At 40.0% G+C, this 26,605-nt stretch overlaps 2 protein-coding genes across 6 annotated transcripts in view; one reads left to right on the top strand and one right to left on the bottom strand.

Moving 5' to 3' along the window:
• The window catches only part of RNF19A (ring finger protein 19A, RBR E3 ubiquitin protein ligase), a 57,587-nt gene extending 48,850 nt beyond the window's left edge, over nt 1–8,737 (top strand). For both annotated transcript variants that reach the window (XM_042035920.1, XM_042035921.1), the window contains exons 7-11: nt 1,449–1,563; nt 3,596–3,757; nt 4,432–4,645; nt 6,015–6,158; nt 6,525–8,737. In XM_042035920.1, the coding sequence (XP_041891854.1) occupies nt 1,449–1,563; nt 3,596–3,757; nt 4,432–4,645; nt 6,015–6,158; nt 6,525–7,209 (1,320 nt within the window). In that variant the 3' untranslated portion in view covers nt 7,210–8,737. The remainder of the gene's footprint in view (nt 1–1,448; nt 1,564–3,595; nt 3,758–4,431; nt 4,646–6,014; nt 6,159–6,524) is intronic.
• Nucleotides 8,738–13,782: 5,045 nt separating this feature from the next.
• Nucleotides 13,783–26,605, bottom strand: part of SPAG1 (sperm associated antigen 1) — a 39,226-nt gene continuing 26,403 nt past the window's right edge. For all 4 annotated transcript variants that reach the window (XM_042035803.1, XM_042035806.1, XM_042035805.1 and 1 more), the window contains 6 exons: nt 24,511–24,683; nt 21,833–21,974; nt 20,811–20,937; nt 17,422–17,586; nt 15,149–15,526; nt 13,783–14,985 (listed from right to left, as the gene is read on the bottom strand). In XM_042035803.1, coding sequence (XP_041891737.1) covers nt 14,854–14,985; nt 15,149–15,526; nt 17,422–17,586; nt 20,811–20,937; nt 21,833–21,974; nt 24,511–24,683 — 1,117 coding nt within the window. In that variant the 3' untranslated portion in view covers nt 13,783–14,853. The remainder of the gene's footprint in view (nt 14,986–15,148; nt 15,527–17,421; nt 17,587–20,810; nt 20,938–21,832; nt 21,975–24,510; nt 24,684–26,605) is intronic.

Here is a 26,605-nt window from a genome sequence, read left to right as displayed (position 1 = left end):
TACTCTGTAACCTCTTCCTTCCATTTCTTTATTTTTTGCTTTGTGTTTAAGGAATCCAGTAACCTTTATGGATATCTGTTTGTTGTATTATGCCTTTTGTTTTGGGAGTTACAATTGTCCATAACAGTAAAATTCAGCACCTGAGGTGATCCTGCTAATTGCTCAGAGCCCCATGAAACCTAATCTTTCTGGGTTTGTAATTCTTACACACTCACACTGTGAGAGCGTTCACGTTCAATTTTTCCTTTTTAATCCATACGCATATTCAATATTCATGTGCTCCCTCACTCCATGTTTCTCTCTGTATAATGTACCTCAGAGCAAGTAAATGGATTCTCTTTGCACAGTGCCTTCTCTGCCCTTTCCTTGCCTGTCTTGCCTGAACAAGTACAAAGACTTATTCCAAAATGAGAACAACCCTTCCAAATCTCTAATTGAAATTATATTTTAGGAAGCACAGCATTCAATAACGTGGTAATTTAGAGAGCATGACATCCAGCTCATTTTTTGTCATTATCTTCTTTGGGTACTCATCTCTTGTGTTCTTCCTTAGATGGAGTGAGGATTAACTTGGCTTTGCGACAGCCATTAAGATACCTGTTGTTCCTTTGTAATTCTATCTTAGCCAAGAATGATGACAGATGTAGTGCATACCTCTGAGAAACCATGTTCCTAAAGAGAGTAAATGAAACACAAAAATGTGGGAAATCTCTGTAGAGCAATGTTCTTTAAAGGCCTTTTAGGTTCATGTGGGGTTTGTGGCAGGGAAGTTTAATTCAGTCACATTTCAGAGTTATTGCAGACTTAAACCATCAGTAAGAGGTTTGGGTAGCAGATTCCTCAGTAAACAGACTCAGGTTTGCAAAAACATTTTCTATCTCAGTAGCTTGTCATGAGGGGGTGCTGGAGCAACAGTTCTTGCTTTCCCCTCCTTCCAGGCTATGTTTGGTGAAGGCTCTCTGATAGCTCTGTTATGTCAACCTGTTTCCATAGATCTAGTAATTCGTGAAAGTTTTAACTCCATACTGTTCAGGGAAAAGATGACTGGGAATAAGAAATGTCAATTTGATCACATGTGGCAGTTCTTTTATCCTGAAATTTTGTCTACTTCTCCCAGCCATGTAAGCTGGAGTAATGGTTAAACAAAGCCATTCAATTTCTTAGCTCTTCAAACTTGAGGCTGAGAATAAATGCTTAATTGCTGGATGGGAGGATTTCTTACTTGTAAGAGGTTGCCTAAAATTAGGATATGTATAAATTTTATTTTCTTTGAGATAAGAAATCATGACATAGAATGTGGTCTCTCTGGAAGAGAACAGGATACAGCTCCAAACTAATATATATAATATAATATAATATAATATAATAATGTCACTTCTTTCATCTGTGCAGCAATGTATTCTTGATGTTGATAATACTCTAAAACCCCTTTCTTTTCTTCTTTCAAGATTCACAATCGATACGAAGGCAAAGACATTTCAAAGCACAAGCGAAACTTGGCTATAGCAGGTGGTGTAACCTTATCTGTAATTGTTTCTCCAGTTGTAGCTGCAGTAACTGTAGGTAAGCAAATACTATTATTTTGTGTCTTGGTAGCACCTTGCAACCAGAACTCTATAAACACTCATGAATAACACAGGTGAGATAGGTGCTGTAGTTTCCTTTTATAGGTGAGGGAACCAAGACAAGGAGGAGTCTGAGGTTATACATTTATTGTGGCAGAATGAAGAATACAGTACTTGATTTTAATGTAGCATTTCCTGAAGAAGTAAAAGTAATTTTTATCTTGAAAATTGAAGTTTCCACATTGTCACATCTGGCTTTTAAGATGGAAGTATTTAAAGGTTTTTTAAATGACCAAGAAAAAAACTGTTGCCACAGAGTCTATTCATATTTTAATAACTTCATATCAAACTTTTCTCAATGCAGAACAAAAACAGTCTCTTACTCTTAGCATTGCAGTAGTTGACACTTGCTTTGCTCCAGGAGTCAGTTTGAATTGCATTACACTCTTTCTCATGGTGATTGTTGAGGATAGCATTTAAGGAAAATCTTGCTGTTCGTTACAAAATAGTTGTCTCATCTTCCCAGGTAATTTCAAGATCACTGTAAACCCAGATTTTTTTTGAAAGGAGGGGACTTGTCTGACACTGCCTTGCTTCTTTGTTGCAGCACAGGCATCTTCACAGTTGCACAGTAAGCTGCTGAGGATATCTGACTCACACTAAGACCTACCATTGCATTTTAAGCTGGATCATCCCCATGTACACACAGTGTTGTCTGCAGTGTTCCCCCTTGTGCCAGAATCAATGCTCAAAGAGTAATGAGTAACCTCCGGAAGACAGGGCCACTTTTAGCAAGTGATGGTTCAAACTGACCAGGAGGCTGTGGCTTTAAACTGCCTGTTATCAATGGTGGACCACTGTGCAAACAAGGATATGCCAGCCATGAAACTGGTGTCAGTCTGCATTGCATTTTTCTCATGTGGCTGTGGTGTCAGATCCCTGCTAAACAGGTGGTGGGGACACCAAGTCTCATAGTTGTATTTATAGGTCTGTCTTACTTCATTTCTCTCAAGCTGTTTTCTTATTCCTGAACAGAGATGAAATGTGGCTTTTCAGGGAAAGCAGTTAGGTTTTATTTTGTGGAGTTTCGCTCTTGCCCCATTGCCATTAACACATGGCCTCCAGTCTCAGGGCATTGTGTAGTTTCCAGAATAATGACCATAGGAATATGGAGTTCCTCCTTGAATGGGAGAAATTTCTAGTGAAGACTTCATGTAATTGTAACCCTTCTTTTAGATTAGAGGAGCCCTTCTATTAGGTCTGCTTCTCTTCTGACTTTTTCAGAATGTGCCAACTTGACATTTTTCAGTCTGCTCATTTTTGCACTTTCTATATACTTCCATCAGCAAAGCCCTAGGATGATTTAATTCGTATGCCAAAGGACTAACTTTCACAGTCCACTTGAAGTGGTGGGATTGGATGTGTGTATATCTGTGTGTGCTTTAGTCTGCAGAACCTTTAACTGGTTTCCCTTAATTCCTGCCACCCTGCTCTGCAGAATTGTTTACTTTTAAGGAAATCTTATATTGAAAAATCCCAGAGTAATAATAATGTTAAGGCCTATTAAATTGATAGCAAAGCCATGTCTGCCTTCAGTGGATGTAAATTGAAGCCCCTTATTAAAGCAGTAGAGGTACTAATATTTTTAGTTGAATAACATTTGAAATAGATCTCTGCTATTTCTGCCTCTCAGGTGGAACATTATTACAGCCCCCAGTGGAGCTTTTGTGAATATTGAAAGTACTTCAATTTTGTTTGTAAAGTATGTTATGGACATACTGAAAGTATTAATTCATCAGTCATTAAGCTTCTCTTCCTGCCAGTGCTGACAGAGGACATTCTGCCTGCTGAAAGTACTTTCCTGTCATTTCGCCGTAGTGATTTACCAATACTTCTTAATTTTGCTCCTTCCTTATCTGTTTCAAGTGTGATATTAATCAAATATTAAGTAATCTTGGAAAATGAAATTGCCTTTATGAAAGGCTCTACAATAAAAGTCACTTTTAATGAAAGACTACTTCCCTCTGTAGGTATTGGTGTTCCTATTATGCTGGCTTATGTGTATGGAGTTGTTCCAATTTCCCTCTGCCGAAGTGGAGGCTGTGGTGTGTCAGCTGGCAATGGAAAAGGTGTCAGGATAGAATTTGATGATGAAAATGATATAAATGTTGGTGGAACAAATGCAGCTGTAGGTAAGAAAATTCAGTGTTCCATTTTCTATAAATACGGGCTTTGTGACTTGTATTTTCTATCTTAGATACTAGAGTAGTTATTTGCATTTGAGGCTGCTTCTGCTCATTGCTGAAATTGAACTTCTCAGATGATAATAGCTCCTCTGTGTCACTTTGTGTTGGGCTATAATATAAGTATTAAAGCTTTTCTTGCCCACTTTAATCAAAGCCAGACTGAAGTCTTCTCCATAGGTAAAAGTTTTAACGTAGCATTACTGTTGCTCTTTCAGAATCCTGGTTCATGGAAGCTGGTTACATTTTTTATTTTCAATAGGGCAAACTAAAGACGGGTCTGATGCTCCAATTTTTTGATTACGTGGCACTATCCTGTGTGATAGGGTTTCTCTGTATTCTTTGATTCCATGTTTCCGATCCTATCCATGGTTAATTTTTTGCTATCTTAAGTATGTGATGTCAGGCATAACCATTATAGCAGCTCCAAGAAAGGTGTCTTTTTAAATTATTTCGGGTTGTTTATGGTTTTTTGGGGTTTTTTTTGACAAAGTTCTCTTTTTGTGACAGTATGTTTTGTAAATCCTTCTCAGCATAATTTCAGAAACAGCTTCTCTGATCACATTCTAGAAACAGCTGAGTGCAGCTTCTGTACCTGACGAGCCTTCTTTGTTTCTGCCCAGATACCACCTCGGTGGCAGAGGCGCGTCACAACCCCAGCATAGGGGAAGGGAGTGTTGGGGGGCTGACGGGCAGCCTGAGCGCCAGCGGCAGCCACATGGACAGAATAGGAGCCATCCGGGACAACCTGAGCGAGACAGCGAGCACCATGGCCCTGGCTGGGGCCAGCATAACGGGGAGCCTCTCGGGGAGCGCCATGGTGAACTGCTTCAACAGGTGAGGGGCGCGCTCCCACCCTGCTCTGTCCTGCTCTGCTCCTGGGCACAGGAAGTGCACCTCCTCGGTTTTCCCATTTTTGGTTTGTGATACTGGTTCCTATTAAAAGGAACTGTCTCTGGGAGATAAACAGTTCATCCCTGACAAACTTACTGATTTTCAAGAGATCCTGCCTGACCACAATCCTCAAGACTTTGTTTAGGGTAAGTGGGGTGTGAGATCGTGTTCTCCTGCTTCCCCAGGAGAGCTGCCTGTAGGCAGGAGCCAGAGGGAGGCAGCTCATGTCTAATGCAGTTTTGTTCTCTGGTGCACCTCACCCAAAAGTCAGAACTGCTGACTCATTCTGTCATCCAAGCTGTGCCTTCAGAACACCTGTGTGGAGTGTGCATTCCACATGGACTTCAGGCAGGAGGGGAGGCAGATGAGCACCTGGCCTTGCCAAGGTGGCAGCTTCTTGTCGCGTGCTCAATGCCTTCTGTGAATTTGGACCTTTCTGGTACTTGGCTCTTCTGCACCCTGAAGAGAAAGGGAGTGTGTACAAAGGATTGTTAGCATGTAGAATTCAGGATGGAATTTGCTCCTTAAATTAGCTGCCAACACTGCTCAGTTTGAGTAATTTCGCAGTCCAGGCCATAGAGAATAAAGACAGTGGGATAGTATCAAGAGTTCCCCTATGCTGGGACAGATGTTTCAGGCTGTGACTGCTGAGTGAGGTATGCATACCCTCTTCTTTAAAGAGCTGAGAGTGAAAAACAAAAAAAACCACTTCAATTTCACTGTCAGAACACAGATAAACAAAACATATGGAAAAAAGCTTGTAATTTGATTTCTGGCTTATCTGCTGAGCCCAACTTAAGATTGCTCATGTTTCTATTATTCCTGTTGCAGTTGATAGCAATACAATATAAAGCAGAATACAGAACACAGTTCTCTGCCTCTTATTTGATTAGTAGTAATTTGCAGCAGGGGAAACATGGGAACTATCATGTCATGAATTTATGTACCCTTCTGATTGTTTCTACTGTTTTTAGAGTATAGTGTACTATCTGCAAAAGAACTGTAGCTGAACCTGGAAGTTGTCCTTGTGAATCTCAGGAGGGAGAGAATCCAGAACTTTTGGTTAATGGCTTTAGGAAATTAATCTGGTTTTGCTTTGAGGTGTTTCTGTTTGCTTGGTTTTAATCAAAAAGTAGTCATTTTTGACAGTGGGAATGGAGAACATGTGTCAGTAGAGTAATTAAGCACATCAGTACTGGAGTGACTCAGGAACTCTATTACTGACTCACTGCCATCTACAAGGTGACACTAATTTTCAGCTAGTGTGCTTTAACTGTTGTAGTATGTGTAACTCTCTCTCTTTCTCTCAAAGACTGGAAGTACAAGCAGATGTGCAGAAAGAACGATACAGTCTGAGCGGAGAATCTGGCACAGTTAGCTTGGGAACAGTTAGTGACAATGCCAGTACCAAAGCAATGGCAGGATCCATCCTGAACTCCTACATCCCTTTGGACAGGTAAGAGAAATATGGTGAAAATGGAATATTTATAAGCCTTGCTTACTAAAGGATATTCTAAGCATGCCTCAGCTGTTCTACATTCAAGATCACACTTTGGAACAGCAGATTTTGTTACAAATGGAATTACATGTGACTGCTTACATTTTGCCAGGGTTATTTCCAAAGAGGAATGCCATTGCTATAGCTCAGTAAAGCGTTTGGTCTTTCAGACTTTGTGTTTTCCTTTGGGCTGTTTATGTGGTTAAATATTTCTCTTTACAAGATACATTCCTCTCGCTTTCACTGTGGTATATTGGAAAGCAGCAAGAGTTTGTTCTGCCCTCCGATGGCCACTTAACACTCACGGATTCTCCCCTGTTGTAGGGAAGGCAACAGCCTGGAAGTGCAGGTGGATATCGAATCCAAGCCAGCCAAGTTCCGGCACCACAGCGGGAGCAGCAGCGTGGAGGACGGCAGCGCTGCCGGGCGCGGCTCCGCCGGCTGCTCCGGCCCGCCCGAAGGCAAAGCCGGCGCCACCAAGTGGTCCAAGGACAGCACGGCGGGGAAGAAGTGCAAAGGTAAGCTGAGAAAGAAGAGTAGCATGAAGATTAATGAGACGAGAGAGGACATGGATGCTCAGCTGTTGGAACAGCAAAGCACAAACTCCAGTGAATTTGACTCTCCCTCTCTGAGCGATAGTATTCCATCGGTAGCAGATTCGCACTCCAGCCATTTCTCTGAGTTCAGTTGCTCAGATATGGAAAGTATGAAAACTTCCTGTAGCCATGGTTCCAGCGACTATCACACTCGCTTTACCACAGTCAGTGTTCTCCCAGAGGTGGAAAACGATCGCTTGGAAAACTCTCCACAGCCAAGTGGAATCCCTGTGCCTGTTCCAACAGCTCCAAGCACTGATGTTCCACAGCTGAGTTACATTGCTGAGGAAAGCATTAATAATGGATCTTCGACAGACGTAGATTTAGGTGTTGGTGAAACATTGAAAGAAACAAACAACAACCACTCACAACATGCTGTGGAATTAAGCACTGCTATTCAGACTGAAATTTAAATCTGTAAGTGCTGCAAAAATATCTTTGCCACTAAAGAACCCTGTCTGAAAGCTGGTTGAATCATAAGCGACTTCTGTAAGTTTCAGGTGACCAGCAGAAGCAAGGTTTTGATATAACTTCATTTTCTATATACTTGTCTGATAAGGCAAAATACTTCATATGCATCTTCAACCTGTGTGAAGAGACATGAAGGCTTTAACCAAGTGCATTACAGCAGTACAAATATGTCCATGTTTTGTATTTTTGCCACAACTTTGCTTGAAAGCATATACTTGGTGTATTTAGATAAAAATTGGTAAATTCTTAATATGTTAAATGCTGAAATGAATAATATGTCCTGCACTGTTCACTTGGAAAATATGAGGTTTGGGGTAAAGGGTGTTAGCTGAGCATTAGTGACTTAAAACCATTCTTGTGTGAACTCTTAAATTTAAGGGAAGCGAAGACCTGCAGAGACCTATACAAACATACTTCAACAGTGAATATTCAGAGTGATAATTTTGTTTCATAACTGGACACACTGTATTTAGAATGCATGTAGAATGAACTGCATATCTTGAGATGGATGTAGCCTGTGTCAGAAGTGTTTGTATGTGTGTACACTTTGAGCAGGGTTATGGCTTTTATGTAATTGTAAAACATAAGAAATTGGTACTTAATAGGAGTGGAGACATCACCTGTGTAGAACAGTGGGGTTACCTATTAATTCATGCAACCAATCATGCAGCAGATAAGGCTACTATATAGTGTGTAAAAACTGTAAAATAACAATCCAGTGATTTATAAGCATTGTAGACAAGCAGATGCAGTCACCTTTCATTAGGGGGAAAATTGGTGCCCCATCCATTCTTGGTGCCTTTAGAAAAGACTGGGTTTGAAGTGCCTGGTCGTTTGAGGATTTTACTGTAATGTTTTCCAGAATGTCCTCTTTGGCCACCTTGGATCACAAAAGAAAATCCTAGTGAATAAAATGACTGTCATAGATATAATAATGAGGTATTGGCCTACCAAAGACTCACTCAGGCTTCAGTGGACTTGACATCTCTTTGCAAGACATGCCTGTCTTCAGTCCCGGAATCTTAAGTGCAGTGCAATGACTGCCCAAGTGCAAAGATGGGCTCCAAATATGCTTTTTTCTTTTTCTTTTGCATATGGAAGATGTACAGCTGAACACAAGCTGAAGTTGGCCAAAGCGCCTGCACTGTTAACATTTTTTTGCTAAGTAATTCACTAAAATGGAAAAAAAAGTTGTGAATCTCAGAATAACAGTTAACAATGTTCTGTCTTGTGTTTCATGTATTGCCATGCCATTATGGTGCTACTGGAAGTTTAGTTGGATGAAAAGAATGCCATGAGCTACAGTCCTCTTCCATGACTTACCCTCACCAGTTTCAGTAATAGCTTATAACACTAGTGCCAGTTATGTTATTTGGTAATGCTTGTTACAGTATTTGTATATTTGCAATTTGGTTTTGCTCAATAATATGCGTGTAAACTGCATATCTGAAATAAATGTCTAAATACTGACTCCTGGTGGTCTGTTGTGTAATGTGCTGATCAGCCTTTAAAAACGGGTATGTTCCCAGGGAGCCGTTTTCCCGGTAAGGTGCTGGCTGCTCTTACTTCTTGCTGCCTTTAAATATTTTCATTTGATTAGGTGTGCTTTGAAAGTTGAATGCTCTGATTCTTGGAAATGTAAGATCTAAAGTCACTTGCATTTTGTATAAGACTTCGGCCTTCTCTAAGATGAAAAGAAATCTGAGCTGCGTCTCTGGCAGGCAGGACAGTAAAAGGTTTTGTGAGAGGGATGTGGTTCTGGCATGAGCTCTCTAAACAAAACTGCACCGTCTTGGCACAAGTCAGATTGCTGACTAAACTCAAAACTCCACTTTCTTCATCTAAAGTGATGCTCTTCTCAGTTCACATGGCCTGCACAGAAACACCACAGATTGGCCAGAGTTTCTGGGTAACACCTGTTGATTTTTGCTCAGCAGAACTGCCTGTTCCTTAGGCTCATTTTCTCACCTGCATCATGAGAGGCTGGGGAAGTGAGAAACTAAAACCGATGCGGAGGTATTGCAGAAGCCCAAGCTGGATTGCCTCATCCCACACCCATATGTAAGTTATGCTTCTGTCAGATGGAAGAGCTATTTCAGCAAGCTTAAACCTACCTCTTAATTTCTCAGGACCTCAATTTTGCTGTGCAGGTAATTGAAAATTACTCTTGTAAGTAAGTTTTATCATATAGTACCATTATTTTCAGTCACTCTGAAATCATCTGATAATTTTATGCATCACTTTAAGAGGTAACGTTGACAGACGGGTAAGTTTTTTCTGGAGATAAGTTTTTAGCAGAAAACTGTTTTGCTGATTAATTTTGTAGCATTTTTTAATTCAGAGGTAATATTTCATATGTGAGGAAGTCTTAACAGCACCAATAAATTTAATGCAGCACCGAATTTTGAGTCTATAAAAAAAGTAAAATATACACTTCCATTAATACACTAATGCAGAAGATGCTTCTGTTATTTACGGATCTATTGTAAGAATTCAATAAAGCAAAGATTTTTTTTTTTCACTGAAATAAATCTCAGGAAAGATCAAGTTTACATCTGGTCTCCTAACACGGTGGTTCTTTTTCAGAAGTATTTTTCATGATTCATGGCCAATTTGACTAATTCATGTCAGACTGTGGATCTTGAGGAAATTTATTTTAATATCAGCTGTATCTGAGACTATTTGAGATCGTTACAACATTAAATAGATAAAAGCTATCATAAAAGCTTTCCTCATGATGTTTGCATGTCTTTTGTAGCAAAGCATTTAGGCTTGTACATCCATCCTTTTATTCAATCAGTGTCACAAAGTTTTGCATTTATGAGCTAATTACTTTTTACTGTTGCATAAAGATTTTTTGACTGACTTGCATCTCTTCCAGTCATTCAGATTGATTTTTAAATAGTTGCCTACTTAGTAATGCCACCACTCTCATGGATAATAATGCATTATAAGGATAATCAAGCAGAAGGTTGAAAAATACTAGAATTAATGAACTTAAAATCCATTAATATTCTATCTAATTCAGGTGAAACTGTAGCAGTCTTGAGTGGAAATTTTAGAATGACATTGAGATTTATTTAGAATGACTTTCTGAAACAACAAAGATCTGAAGAGCACATTGACTGCTCCTGCCAGTCCTAGAGGTGACATGCTGGTCTTCTCAGATGGAATAATCTGGTGTTGCTGTGGGAGTAAAATGGTCTCCCTGTGAGGACTGAAGAACCCCCAGGCCCGATCTGGGTGAGCAGCACAATCCCAGACTGGTGACAATGTCCTTGTTACCTTCAGTCTCAAAGGGTAGGAGTGGCTATGAGGTACTTGGTAATCAAGAAACTGGTGTGGAGGAAAAGGAGGAGTTTGATCCACAGCCTCATGGGTGGCACTGAAGTTTTGTGCTGAACACACCCCCAAGTCTTGGAAGATGACTCTGGAGCTGAATCTGCTGTCGCACCTCACTTGTGTGCCAGGCCAGGTAACTGAGTATCCTTGAGATGTGACTGTCTCAGCACCTGCTTGCACACAGGTACCCAGTAAGCTGCAAGGCACAGCTCTCCTTGCACCAGATCCTGCTGAGCTGGCTTGACAAAAGCACTATTTTTGCTTCCATCTCAGCAATAAGGACATTAAAATTCCCAACAGCCTAAATTGGAGTGGCTGTGTTTAGGCACCAGACCAGTGCTGATGGGGTTGTGTGGGCTTGAGCTTCCCTTTCCTCGCAGGTTGCATGCTCAAGACATTTCTGAGCAAAGCATTCTGTGTGATGGGCACTTCATCCCCTTAAAATCCCCCGCTTACAAGGGAAACCACTCTTACGTCCCTGACTGTATTTACAAGGGTGGCATTTAGCAAGGGGCAACGGAGAAGTGGCACAGGGTTGCAAGGAAAGGGCACTGCCACAGCTGGAGGCTGTGCCTCCACTGAAATGTTACATCCCAAGGGGTGGACGCAGGCAGGCACCCAGGGAACGAGCGAGGACTTGGGGGGAGGTGATATTTCATCCCCGTTCAGCCAGCCGGGGGGAGCCCCTGCTCCAAGTTGCCAGCCCTTTGTCCCTTGGGGTAGCTGCAGCTCACAGGCGCTGAGCAGAGTTCCACTGACTTGGGTCATAAATCCTGATGTAGAGCAGGGAAGAAGCTTTGTTCCCTGCTGTTCAAAACGATGTTGTTTATTGTAATGAATAAGTCTAAGTCTTCTGCAAGGTCTGGCAGCCACAGGAGTGTTTGTGTGCAAGTGGATTATGTAAAGCAGAGCAGGTTCTGATGAGTGGAAATACATCCCACATAAGGGCATGGACTGTGGTTTGCCAGCACCTGGGCTCTCACCACTGCCTGCACCCCTACACAGGGAGAGTGAAAAGAGTGGTAGCCCTGTGCTACATTGACTTTTTGGCCAGGGAAGCAACCCAGCCACACTGACACTCAGCCCTGGTAGCACCTGTACCCTTTGGGTGACAGCAGCTGTTCAGCCTGGAGCTAGCTGGCTTCTCGAAAAATGTCAAAAATTTTCAATGAAAAATTTCATTTGAAGGACCAAAAATAACAACTGTGTGACCTTCTGTTCCCGTGCTATTCCCTAGCCCCAGACTGCATTTTTAGTGGCTCCAGAAATAATCTTGCTCTCTTGTGTGAAAACCACGGATGTGCTCCACGAGCAGCTGGGTCTCTGCAGGCCTGGTTAGCTCGGCTGGACAGGACACGTCCTGTGTGTGTGACTGGCTGCATTGTTGCCACCATAGGGTCACATTCACTCCCCTGCTCCCATCACCTGCAGAACCAGTGCTCTCCTCCTGCTTTTGTCCTGCTGGTGGGCTGGGTTGGTTTGTTTTTATAGAGGTGGATGTTAACACTGAGGGGATGAGTGACAAGCCAAGCGTGTCACACCATCCTGGGATTTGGGTCTCCCTGCCACAAAGCCAGGTAAGACATTTGGGGTGCTCTTCCCCCCCCCCCCTTTGCCCACTCTGTTGTTTCTGGGCGCTGTGTCCATACTGAGCCCGTGCACTGCAGTGCTGAGGTGGCAGCTATGGTCTTACTTTTGCCTGGCAGAGCAGCCAAAGCTGCAGCAGAGATTATGGAGGGCAGAGGGAAACAAAACAGCATAAATAAAGGCCGAGCAGAGAGTAGAAACAAGATCTAAAATATGGGAGTGTTGAAAAGTCAGAGGGGCAATATAGACCAGAGTGTCAGGAATGGGGGACTGCCCAGGGGGAGATAAGCTCCTGGCCCAGCAGCGAGGAAAGCAGGAATTGAGCAGCTCTGTGGCTTCTCTTGCTGACCATTACACAGATGGGACACAAAACGTGTTTTGCAGCAAGTCCCACAGTGAGCAAGGAGCTACTTGTGGTCAGCAGCTGCTCCAGTGCCACACCTGGGATGATGCCTTAGGTTTTAACTTCCATATTTTTCAAATCCTGTACTGCCTAGTGTGTAACTCTGAAGTTTCCTGTAGCCTGTTCACTTCTGCTCTCTCAAGCTAGGTAGATGTAACAAAGCCTCTCCGGGCCTGCTCTCCAAGGACACTCAGACTGTCCTAGGCCAAAAATGTGTAAACCAAAGCCTCTAAAGGGGGGGCAAGCTTGGGGAAATTACCTCATTAACTGAAGCTTTAATTGGAGAATTAACCCTGATACGCAAAGGAACCAAACTTACAAAAGTGTGAAGAACTCGTGACCTGTCATCCATCTTGGGGTCCATCTTGGCAGTAGCATCTGGACTCCCCAGGGTGTATCTTTGAAGGCCTTCCAAATAAATACCTACCTTCATTCCCTTATTCTTGTCTAGTCTGTGTTTTTAGGTGGCCTCTCAAGGCATCAGGGATGCTGTGGCTGCTTCTGCAGAGGCCACTTGGCCTCAGCTGGCCAAGGACATTGACAAGTGAGCCCACGTTTGCTGTTCAGCTGCAACTGTTGGGAGCTGCCGAGATTTCTCCCACTGGCCCTGAGGCAGTTTCCCAGACGAAGGCAAGAGGAACAGACTTAGGCAGGGCTTACCTGTCAAACAAATGGTGAAATCCACACCTACATATTCCATTCTGCGCCCCGTGCCTCCAAAATGCCTTCCACTGGTCTAATGCTGCCCCTTCAGTTTTGAAGACTGGCGCCCTTGGCTTGAGCTGCTCAGGCCAAATCAGCAGTACAGTCCCTTACAGGTGTGTTTGATTCAATTTTTTTTCTAAGTTCTGTGCCTTTAGAAATTGTTCTGCTTCTCCGTCAGGCCCTCCCAAATGCTGTCTAAAAAAGTAGCCGATCTCAATGAAACCTGCATGAGGCAGGACCAAAATGACAGAAGGCAAATGCTAGTGCTTTGTATCTTCAACCAGCCAAAGTTCAGGGTCTACCTTAATCTGAGGCAATCACACACACAGAAAGTGAAAACCTGTTAATTGCTAAATATCAGTTGTACTGATGATGCTTTAGGAATTAAAAGACTCATTCTTGGCACTCCAAGCTGAAAGTCATAATACAGGTCAGAATTATATGCCTAAAGAGTACTGAACGAGAAAAGAATCCATAATTTTACTTTTCAAGAAAAAACTTTATTAATTAATATATACCTGAGAAAAATTTTTACTAGAACAATATACTTAATGCTATCTCTGAAGTGCTAAGTGAGTCTGATATACATTTATATCACCTGTGCAAAGAAGGCATTCGGGTATTTAAAAATTTAAAAGCTTCACCTTTGAGGGAACTTTGTCAGAATCAAATATAAAACATAAGTAATGCCTGAAATAAAAAAAAAACCCCAAACCATACTGGTCCAAAAAAATTGTTTTAGTTTTATAACTGTATCTGTAAACAGAAATAGCTAGTATTTTAAATAATCTCATTACAAACCTCAGAGCTAAATACTTCTATTGTGAAGTGCAACCACTTGTTCTTCTGTCACTGCCCAAACAAAGTCAGAAAACCAGCCATCCTCTGGCACACACAGGAAGAAAAGTAATCCTCTGCACTAAAAATTACTCACTTGTTAAAAACATACCCATCCATTTAATAACTGTTTCCATGACAAGCTAATATATTATTCATTCACCTTTGTTGTTGAGATGTATTGAGCCAAAATATTTAAATCTGTTTTGTACAGACCAGGAATACTGTACAAACAGATGGCCTATAGTAGTTTTCTGAAAAATGTTAGTACTTTTTGTAAACTCATTTTAGCGAAGTTACTTCTAACTGACCCGTTTATCTTGAAGACACTTCTTTATCACAAGAACATAGAACTCACAAAATGATTAACAAGGGATGACTGAAAGTGTATTTACCTACTGTACCATCAAGGTACTTCACAATGCACATATAATGTAAAATGTATTTTTCTGTATATAATTAACCATCTAAATAAAATCAGTATGCCAAATGAAATGAACTCTCTTACTGAACACAGATGGGCATTAAATTCTAGAGATGTATACAACTACAAGAAGAAAAGAGCAGCAAGTTTTAAATGTGCATATGCTGTCAAAACAAAATAGAATTCCGTCCAGGTGAAGACCCACTTGAATCCAGGCAAGTCTGCAGAGTTCATTCATTCATCTTCTACACATGCACTGTATGCATGCAGCCAATAAACTTTAACTTCTCAAAGTTCATAAACCTTTTTAAGTCTCTCAAGATCTTCCAGCGAATACTGATCACTCTGGCTTTCTGAAAGTAAGTCGAACAGTTGCTGCACCTCTTCTTTTTCACTTTTGCTAAGAAGGGCCAGCACCACCTGAAAAAAACCCCCAACAAATTATTTTATAATCAGCACAGGTTGACTGAAAATCATGGTATCTGACAGAGATACAAAAATATGTGCATTGTTTCCTTTTAAGATATGAAAATTTCCTTTAGATTTCTGTGCAATTTAATACACATTCAGTCTAGGTTCTTACCTTAAATCTTTCTGCTTTGCTTAAGTAGAAAAGGTGCTGATATGCAAGGCCAGGATCTTTTCCAGCTACGTAATGTTCCAATGACTGGATAAAAATCAAAAGGATTTTTCCTTCAAGTTTGTTACTTAGCAGCACTGGCAACTTTTTTGGATCAGTAATTGTTAAAAGATCTGCACAAGCAGCTTTATCCTTATTGGCATTCACTGCATTTATAATCTGACCAAAGTCATAAGCATTGGATGGTTCTGAAACACAGAGTTTCTCAGAGGATTTTTGTGGCACAAGCTTTGGAACAGCTTCCTCAGCAGGAACGTGATGAGTCTCAGCATCTTCTGATGTAGCAAACTGTCTCTCTTCCTGTTCATCAGGTTCAGTCACCTTCACAAAGAAAGTGGCAACAGATCACTTAATGTGGACATAGAGATAACCTCAAACTTCATAAACTGCATATATCCATCATATCAACGGATTAAAGCTGGCATCCTGCTCTTCATAAAAGAAAGGCACCCCTGTTCGAAATTTCATGTCCTACTGCCCCCCAGAAAAGCAGCTCTCTAATTCTTCTAAAGGCTCATAGTCACAAGTGTGTATTTACACTGCCTTTCACTGCTTGGCACTGCACCAGGAATTACACCTGGTGAGCACTGGAGAAAGGAGGACTCTACACATGCATTAAATGTGAAGTTCCAGAAGAAAAGGAGAACCGGAGTCAAGGTAGAAAACAAACATGTTTCATTTCTCTGCTGTGCCTCCAGGGCAGTACAGGCACATGGCAGCTGGATCAGGTTGTTGTTTGGAGTCTTACTGTGGAAGGAGAAAGCTCAGCATGAATAAACTGCCTCACTGTCCACCTAACTTCTCCTGAGATTGCAGCCTCTATCAAGTTTCATGAATTAGTCACTAGAAAATTAACTATGGGGCCAACTACATTTGCTAAAATCTATTTCAAACCATCAAGAGTTGTGAAATTAGTATAACCTGACTAAAACTTATTGAACAGGATCTCTCAATGCCAAGTATTTTGAAAAGTCTGAAGATATTGTATTGCATAGAACAGGGGATTAGTAATTTTTGGAAAATACTGCATTTGGCTTACAGACATTATGTTCTGTTTTTCAACAATCCTTAGAATTGAGGGACAAAATGTGACTGTCTTTTATATAATTATAGCTTAATTAACACGGAATAATGATGATAAATTATTTTTCTAACTTTATTTTTCTTTGCAGTCTGTTTTCATGGAACCACCTTGGACTACAGCAGGTAAAAGAGGAGAGCCTCTCCACAGGGGCAGTTGTAACTGTGACAGCAAACGTAAATGCTTCCTGCATCACACATAGAAAAATTACCAGTGCCAGCAATGTAGTTAGCTGGTCTCTGAACAATGTGGTCACTTCCCAAACCTTCTCTAAACACTTGCCAGGTCCCTTTGTTTGTTGCAACTCAGAGCTTAACAAACACTGTATCAGCTTATGCCCGTTACATAAAATCCATGAGCTCGTGACAATCTGAAGTACTTCAAGAACGTATTTCTTTTCCTGTATTAGTAACTGCAGCCTCCATTATACCACATTCTGAAATTACATTATTGAATTACAGTATCACTGTACAGACTGTAACTGTGTATTTTAACTAGACATTTTTAAATGAAAAGGGGAAAAAGAATTCTTAAACAACCAGAAAAGCTACAATCCAAAAAATCAGATGACTGAGAAAATCCTTTCATCACCTAATTCTATCCAGAACTGTGCAAAGCTAACATTTTGATCCTGTACGTAACATTACATCCTGTGTTTCTTTTGTAAGATCCTACATATGTTTTACTCTTGCTCTTTAAGGCAGGATTTCATTTTTCACACCCATAACTTTAGGACCAGCATAGGAGCAGCCAGCACATCTGCTGATGACAGACCTCTGCCAGCACAGCCCCAGAGGCTGCCCAAGAAGTACAGACTTCAAAAGCAAAACTGCTACTTCACAGCTGCATTCTGTAAAACATGTATTTCAAAGTTTAAGCAGCTTTTGTTTACAAGGAACATATCCTCAAGTTTAGTGCCATCTAAATGGACTATTTCCCTTTCTGCTGTAGTTCTAAATACACTTGTGAGCAGTCCAAGCTTTATCACATGTAAAAATCCTCCAATATGCCCTCAAAATAACACCATCCCCCCAAAGATATAGATTCAAGATGGGCAAACAAAAGCTTTAACTTTATCTCTTCATATGTGTGGCTTCTGTTGTGTTTGCTTTTAAACAATGAACAAGTATACCACCTCTTGTATGGTTATTTTCTTCCCTTGCTTTTGTCGACTGCCAGCTCCAGCACTGCTGTCAAGGTCAAGCAGTCGGGTTACATCCTCTAATTCCTTTTGTGCTTCAACAACACTTGGATCTATTAGAAGTACCTTGTTGAAATCATCAACACTGGCTTCATAATTCTGTAAATAGAAGAAAATATTTTTCTCATAAGCACATCACTAGAAAAATAAATCTGAACTACCATACTGTCATAAACAAGTAAGAAAGGTAAAAATACTGGGATCAGGACACTAAGTAGACAAAAATAATCTAAATATTGATACTGTAATTTCATTAGAGGGGAAGAAGGAAATGAGAATGAGTTTGAGTTAATACTCTAACTAAATACTTCCAATTAAATATGTAATATTAAATATGTAATATTTAATTTAATGTAATATGTAAATATGTAATATGAAAACCTATTCCCTGTATCAGAGAGCAAATTATTGAAGTTTTCTGCTTTTAAGCATAATTGCTTATAGTGTAACACTGCTTCACAATGAATACAATGTGAGTCCAGCAAGTCTGCGTACTTGCTTTGCAAATAAGAGAGCTAAACTGAGCTTTGATTAAAGATGTATCTTCCTGGGCTCCAATCCAATGGACCATCTCCTACAGCGAAATTTTGCTAATACTTGAGGAGACTGGGATTATGTTATGAACTCTGGGCTAAACAAGATTAGGACAAACACACTGAGAGTGGTATTAGGACACAGTTCCTCAATAACCAGTCTTGTAATTTGTTTAATGCTTTTATTTTGAATTTTTTTCCATATAAATTACTATTTTTTAGACTAAATTTTCTGGAGAGATGAAGTTAATAGCATCAATTGAGGAAGACTGGAATTATCACATATAAAAACCAAGACATCTCAAGGGCTGGAGTATCAAAAATAAAGATGAAATATAGCAGTAAACAGTAAAAGACCATGCAGACAGTAAAAGACCAACATAATTTCTTGTGTGAGTGGTCTAGTATTTCTTCTTTTCCCCAGCAGTATTATAAGGTTAATATTAAATCATTTGTGTATCATGGAAAAAAGTAAATCCTTGTGTACCACCTGAGGTACTTCCTCAGCACCTCAACTGTAACAGAGGAGCCAGTGTCCAAGTCACTCATACTCTTTCCCACAGAGAATATTCTGTTCCACACTGGTGGCCAGTATTCAAGGTGCAGAGAGGCTGCAGGATGTCAGCAGGTGAACTGAAGCCTGCCAGGTCATGAAGGAAGAGGGAGAGAATGAGAATTATGTGTCCCTAACAAAGGAATGCACAAAGGGGCCAGGGGGCTTTCATCAGAAAGCCACTACTAATTAAGTTAAATAATTTGAATTACAGCTGTGAGGATTCACGATTATAGAGAAATGAGATTCTGGAACAGACTTCTGAAAACAGTAACAAGGGTCAGCAACCAACTCTACTGAATTTAGAACTGCAGCCTCCCAGACTGCCCAACAAAAATCATAGATGATGACTGTACCCAAAGCAAGAGAGTGGACTACCACCTGTAGGAGATGCTGTGTGGGGTCCTGTGTCCTATGTCACAGGCCTAATGCATCTCACTAACACTTTGTCCTGATCTTCCCTTAACTACATCTCGGTAAATCTGTAAAAAAACCACCTCATTTACTACATTAAATTCCACTGCAGCTTTTGTGGTTAAATGTCTGGCTATTTGTACACAAATAATACTTCCCACCTTAGCTAGGTCTTTGCCAAACTACATGCCTTTAGCTTATATAATTTTTCATTAGAGAGTCATTTGTCAACTTCAGATTACTTTTGTTATTCTCTCTGGCTTTACCTATCACTTGTATCCCTGAAATGAGCAATAATGAAGGCATTAAATCCAACCACAACAAAACATTTTGAGAGTCCTCAGCTCAGACTGTTCTGAAGGAGTTCACGAACACTATGTTTCAGGTTGTCTTCAGTAATAGAAAAATAGCAATTTTTTTCTAGGATATGCAAAAAAAGCAGAAGTTATTTCTCCAATTCTCGACCTTCTTCGTGAGTGTGAATGGGTAATACCCTTTTTTTCTGTCTGGTAGAATCACTATGTACTTATATTTATACTGACTTTTTATCACATTCAACAACATAAGGTTAGAGATGATTAATACCAGGTAGAGCTTAGCACAGTTACAGAAAAAACATTACACAAAATTAGGACTTTTCACGCTTTCAAAATTTCATAGCTACTGCAACAGAGGAACAAATGTATCACATTCCTAGGACTTGCATTTGGAATTACAACATGGGTCGAGAATAGGCTGGTATGCTGCTAAGCAGAAACAGGTTCTCAGGTGATTTGTAAGCTGAGACACCATCAGCTAGTTTTTTGTTAAGGCATCAAACATAATGGAGGTCTGAGGTTAGTGTCCATTTGAAGGATGAAGATGAAACTTGGTGGACCTCCAGTCCACTCCTGCAACATGGAAGAAAGCACTTCAGATGCTTGTTTAAAGACACTTGTAAATTTAATACAAAGCAGGTGACGAGAGCTGCCATCGTGAGCCTACAGAAGCAAGAAGCTGATAATTCAACACCAGGTAAGAGCTGATGGGTAAAGCAAGGATTGCCATGAGAGAATTATGGAGGGTAAAGACTAATTTAACATCACTCAAGATGGGGAACCACCAGAGGGAGGGACAAACTGAACAACATGTTCAAATGATGGAACGTGAGATTTGAAGTCACATTCAGGATGGATATGAACAATGTGTCTGCACTTATGGTGATGAGATAAAAGGGTACTCTAAAAACTGTATGTAAGATGAGCGCTGTAGAGACACAACCACCGTGCAGGTGGAAAAGGCTGAGAGTACTGACATTGCCACAGAGTGACCAAGTACAGTACAGGCAAAGGGTTGTAATGCATTTGGGGGAGAGAGAAAACAATAATTAAAACCCTGGTTTAGTATGTTAGGCACTTAACTTGAGCAAATGCCAAGACAGCTTGAGATTTTAGTTTGGACAGATGAAGACAGACTTGGAGAGAATCCATTTGTCATCAGAAAAGTTATAGTAAACTCCTTGACAGATAAAGCAGACCAGGATACCCAGAAGGAGAATATTAGGAACATTAGAACAGATTTGAAACTTGCTTAAATAATCTCCAGTCAATCCTTACTTATTACAATATTCTTGTATTTTCTCAAATTATTACATCAACATGCAGGTTTTTATGTAGCAAAAGTATTTATATAATGTTTTATGTATGCCTAATGCTCTACAAAGTAATAAATCATCACACCAAGTACTTTGTATTCACCCATTGACAGCAACTACCTCATTGCCTTTGAAGACGATAAGCAAGTTTAGAAGTGCTGAAGCATACCTGCCATGTTATTTTCCTCACCTGTAATCCTTTGTACGCTAGTGCTCTTCTATAAAATGCTTTAATATTAGAATCTTCTATCTGAAGAACATGATCACAATCCTGCTTAGCCTCTTCATATTTATACAGTTTCAAGTAACAGAGAGCTCTAACACAGAAAAAAAGAATATACTGCAATGTAAGTAAATTCTACACTGCTGTAGTGCCAACATTATCTGACTCGCAAATGTTAATTACAATACCTCACACAATTCAGTCTCAATGGATTTTTTTTTTAAAGTACATAAAACTATTAACTATCAAGAACATCACTGGAAAAGGCCAATTCCTGCAATAAAAGTCAAAATTCAAGTATCCCTAATGCTTAAAGTTAAGCAGATATGCAAGTATTTTAAAAGCAGAGCCTATGTTAGTATAATATGATAGTATAGTGGTTAACGTAATATGGATTTCATACAGCCATTCTGGGTAAAAAAGTGCTCTGGATTAAATAAACAACACTGCTCTCTGTACCTAATTATTACTTGGAACTCTCCTCTTCAAATACTGGTCTAATCAAATCCTTCTTAGTTTGTAAAAGCTGATAAGATTACAGCATAAAGAATTATACTGCTGAATTAGGTCAACCTTTAAAATGAAGCTGATGTATGACTGTGTTCTTACTTTTATTTTCTCAGAATGTACATTTTCTCTGAATTATTACTCTTTGTATCTGAGATACTGCTACTGCACGTTAAGTTTTTAACTCAAATCATACCAGTATTCTCAAAAGATGTTGCAAAATGCTATGCTAATTAAAACACCTACTATTGCCTACTATATTTATATAGACGATTTTAAGATATGTATCAGTGACATTAATACTTGCTCCCCTTGAAAAATGTTGTTTAACAATAAATCCATTTTGTTATTATGAACACTTACCAAGCAGGAAAAAAATCCCTTTTTCACAACAGTGAGTGAAGTATGCAAAATCCCTATCTGCAGTGAGAAAACGTAACTACTGTTATCCCACAAAGCAGCATTAGATTTTGGATCTTTACCTGTTAGTGTAGACAGTACATTCCTCGGTATTTAACTTCATGCACTCACTGTATTTATTTGCAGCTTCTTCATATTCCCCCATTTTTACAAAATCATTCCCTTCATTTTTCAACTTGTTGAACTTCTCCATAGCTTCCTCACCTACACCACAAAAGGATCACAGTGTTATGTAAGGTCAGTTCATTAGGGGTAGCTGCATGATCTGTGCAGACTAAGGATTAATGCCTGGCAATGGAGTCTCTCTGTCAATCTGCACGCAGCCATTCCTGTCCCCAGCCTCCCCTGCTGCTCTAACAAAGGCATAAACCACCAGATACATTTGGCTCAACAAATACTTCCCCATCCACCAGCGTAAATACTCTGCTGAAAGTAACAGGAATGCAACAGTCAGCTTTAAGTTTTCAGTTTCTGTGTGGTAGAGAAGACCTACCTGTCTCCACTGAGATCCTGGTTTTACAATGGTGGAGATTTAATAAGCAGGACTGAAGGCCTTCCAGACCTCCATCATCACACCAAGGCAGCCACAGTTTGACCTAATATTCTCTTTGCAATCAACTACCACAATTACTATGCTAAACTGACAATGACAAACAAATCGTCACATCAGTTGGAGTTAGGGATACATCAGTAATGTTCTGTTAACAACTATTTATAAAAGATGCAGTGAGGAACCTAGAAATGCCTAACTACACTTTTTTTTTTATTAGTAATACTGTGTTACTCCATAATTGACTTTCCTTCTTAATTCCACATCATTTGCTGCAGATATTTTCGCTTAGGCTACAGTTTTTAGCTGTGTTTGGAGTGAAAAACTGATCCCGACTGCAGCTTCATGCCCCTGTTGTGAGCAGACAATAATGAGCAACACAGCTCTAAGTACACCATAATGAAATAATCTACTTTTTGCACCCTACTGAAGAATATGAGCCCCTTGCCAAGCTTCAGGTTTTCAACACTGTATATAACCAACAATTTTAACCAATAATTAAACTCACTGAGTTCTAGGAACATGGCAGTTTCCTATGTCAGAAAACTACATGTGGACTTGGGGAAAAAATAAACTACATGAAACACACAACTAAATTATAACTCAAGTTGTAAGACACAAAGAGAAACACACAATTGTTGCAGGAAAGAGTCAGCCAACAGTGAGGCTTAACTACTGACTGAACGTTATTGCTGGCAGCCTTTCAATACCAGCTATCGCTGTCAGGTCTCACTGATGCAGCAGAGGCCTGAGAAGGCAACCAGAACCTTACAGTCAGCCTTCTGTGAAGAAAACAGTTACACAAGAACTGTTTAATAAACACAGCCTAAACAAAGCCTGGTCTATTTGAAATAGTCTGAGACATGTTTTGCATCAAAATGCTGCCCAAGCATTTGGAGGACATTCGGTACTGCAGTAATGCATTATAGACAGATAACCCCACCACTGTGACATATTTGGCCAACAGCCCAGTCACAAACTGCAGCAAACTGTATTAAATCAAGGGGAGATTATCTTCAGTACTACATTATACTGAAATAAACTCAAAGGGAAACCAATACTTGAATAAGGAATCACAGGGTTAAAGCCTTTGCAAAAAGAGTGTTTGATGTCAGTAACAACTGAATCAAAGGGCTTCCTTCACCTTATTTACTGAAGAAGAAAAATGAAAACTGCAATGAAGGGAAAAAAAAGGAAGTTTCCTAGTGTTCAGCACTCAGTGATTATGCATAGACAAGTTCAGAACATCTCTGAAACATGTCTCCTGAATGTCTTCTGCCAAAGTTGGATGTTTGTTTGGGTGGTGGTTTTTCTGGGGGAAAACTGTGTTGTAACTGTATTATGTGTCAGGGAAACCACCGATGCTCGTCCTGAGGGGCATCAGGCACAGCATCGCCAGCCAGGCAACGGAGGGGATTGTCCTGCTCTGCTCTGCACTGGTGTGGCCTCACATCGAGTGCTGAGGGCAGTTTTGGGCACCACAATGTAAGAAAGATATGAAGCCATTAGAGAGCAACCAAAGGAGGGCCACGAGCATGGTCAAGGGTCTGGAGGGGAAGCTGTATGAGGAGCGGCTGAGGTCACTTCATCTTTTCAGCTTGGAGGAAACTGAGGGGAGACCTCACTGAGGTCTTCAACATCTTCAGGAGGGGAAGCAGAGGGGCGGGAACTGATACCTTCACTCTTGTGACCAGTGACAGGACTCAAGGAAGCAGAGTGAGGGGATGTTTAGGCTCGGTATCACAGAAAGGTTCCTCATCCAGGGGGTGGCTGGGCACTGGAACAGTCCCCAGGGAAGTGGTCACAACACCAGGGCTGACAGAGTTCAAGAAGGGTTTGGACATGGACAATGCTTTCAGGCACACAGTGTGACTCTTGGGGTATCCCATGCAGGGCCAGGAGTTGGGGTTTGGTGATTGTGCTAATTTTGCCGATGACTATCTGCTGATTTTAGATAACTTCAGAAATTACATGCTGCAGACTACATCACTTGGTTTAAAAACATTACCATAACTGTAATCCACAAAGCACATTAAATTCAATCATGTAAATTACAGTCATCTACTTTGGCTTTTCACATAGGTCTCTAAAAAGTATTTTCTAAAACAGTTTCTTTGACATTGTTAAAATGTATTCCATTTTCTAATTAGGTTTTTTCCCTGAATGTATATTTGCATTAGCTATACATACGATTCATCTGCAATTGTTCTTCTCTGTTGATGTCTATAGTACTTGGCTTATTTTCTGAAGTGAGGCTTCCTCCATCCCACCTGTGTAGCTGAGCAGCAACTGGAACAACTGGAATTGGTGGCAGCTTCTCCCTCCAACTGGGACCATCCTGATCGATTAAAGTCTTTGTTATTCTGAAAAAGAACAGCCCCACCAACATGACTTTTCATACATTTAACTCGCACTTTAATTAAACTTAAAACCAAATTAAATAATGCAACATTCTAATTTAAAATAAAACCAAACCTGAACAATCATCCTTAACAAAAAAAAAAAATTGTCACAGCAGTCAACAGTATTGCATCCATTTAAAATTCAGACTTTTTCCACTTATTTTAGAGTATTATGCTGCTCTTCAAAAGACAAGCTGATTTCTGCACGATCTGTAAATATTTAAGCCAATAACTGATGCTGCAACTAAGCTCTAAATGCTGCCTACCACATCCAGTAAAGAAATACGAAAAAAAAATCCATGTATTTATTTTGTTTATTCTTCTCAGCCGTTCATAGGTGTTACTTGTAGTAAGTGTATATTACAATATTCTCAGGCAAAATGTGATACTTAAATTTGCAAACGTCAAATGAAATCTCTTCTACAACAACTGTCTAAAAAAAGCAATGCAGGTCACAAAGTAGTCTGCATTAAGTTGCATTTTATAGTTATATAGTCAGAAATGTATCAACCAATCCCCATTTAAAAATATTTTAATTATCTATAAAGACTGTGTCTTGGGGTGACTTGATGTTGCATTTCCTATTGCTGCACTATGCCCAGAAATTAGTATTAAACTGAGCCTGAGAGAGGAGAGAGAAAAGCGTACTTTTTCAAAGCAGTTTGTTTTCATGTTCTGAGGTCACAGAGATAAAACCTGTCTGCTTCTGCAGAGCAAGGGTGGGGAAGCAGCCTGCTTGCTTTCCAGCCAGCTTTTGGCCAGTTTTTCAGCTCCTTTTCCCCTGGAGAGTTGAATTTTTGTTTTCCTGGGACTTCGGTTTTTTTCCTTTTTTCTCTGCTGGACTGTTTCAACATCAGAATACATCGGGAGGAATTTCCACAGAGGCCTTGGCCCTGGAGGTGGGCCCACCACCCCATCCCATCTCCAAGGAGGGGGAGAGAGAGAGATCTATGGAAGGACTCTGAAACTCTCCACAGCAAGAGGTTATATTATTTAGCATTATTATTCTTTTCCTGTGTGTTTGTTAAATAAATAGTTTTTATCTCTTTCACTTTCCTTTGAGGAAAATTCAATTTTTCCCAAACCTGGTGGGGGAGGGGTGATTGTAACCTGCCTTCTATCAGAGGATATATTTCTAACTTTGGCCAAACCAGCACAGACTGTTTAGTCTTTCTTAAACCAACACACATATATATGTCAACTATTTCCATATATGAGTGGTTCAATCCAAAATCCATTTAAGTGGGAGTTTCCCATTACCTTCTTCTCTTTTGGAGAAAGACGTAAGTAGACATAGAAAGTGAAGCCATTTAAGATTTCATGGTTCCCTTTGAAATTTTGTAGTGTTTAAAAAAAAACCACCACCAATTATGAGAGTAAGAGTGAGATACACATCTCCTAATCTCAAAATGGGCTTAAGAATCAAGTTCAACTGGTAATAAGTCTAATTCGTACTTTAACAAAGGAAAATTCTGAATTGAGTAGCAAAGCAAGTCACATTGATAGTACAGCAAATAAAACTGAAATTTTTATATCAGGTGCACTTCCATCTAACACAGGTGTGAAAAACATACTACATGAATACACATCCAAAAAAAAAAAATTAAGAACCTTGAAAGTGACATGAAGAACAATACAGAATGAACATAAATTACCCAATGGAGTTTTCTTACTTACTTTTGTTCTTTTAAAGTATTTTAATAACAGCTATTAAAAAAAAAGAATCATCAGTATAATACTTTGGCAACAGACTCAGAGCACTCAAGATCATATTCTTTTCCCATTACGGTCTGATCAAAACACTGATACAAGAAACAACACCAGTTCTAATTGCCTTTATGTAAAATAGAAATTACCAAAATATTTTAAAGAATCATAGAGAC

This window comes from Corvus kubaryi, unplaced genomic scaffold, assembly GCF_017639235.1.
Source record: "Corvus kubaryi isolate FWS band 111438036 unplaced genomic scaffold, C.kubaryi_AGA036_p1.0 37385, whole genome shotgun sequence".
Classification (NCBI taxonomy): Eukaryota; Metazoa; Chordata; class Aves; order Passeriformes; family Corvidae; genus Corvus; species Corvus kubaryi.
The sequence above is the reverse complement of the archived record's forward strand: the minus strand, read 5'-3'. Positions and strand labels throughout refer to the sequence as shown.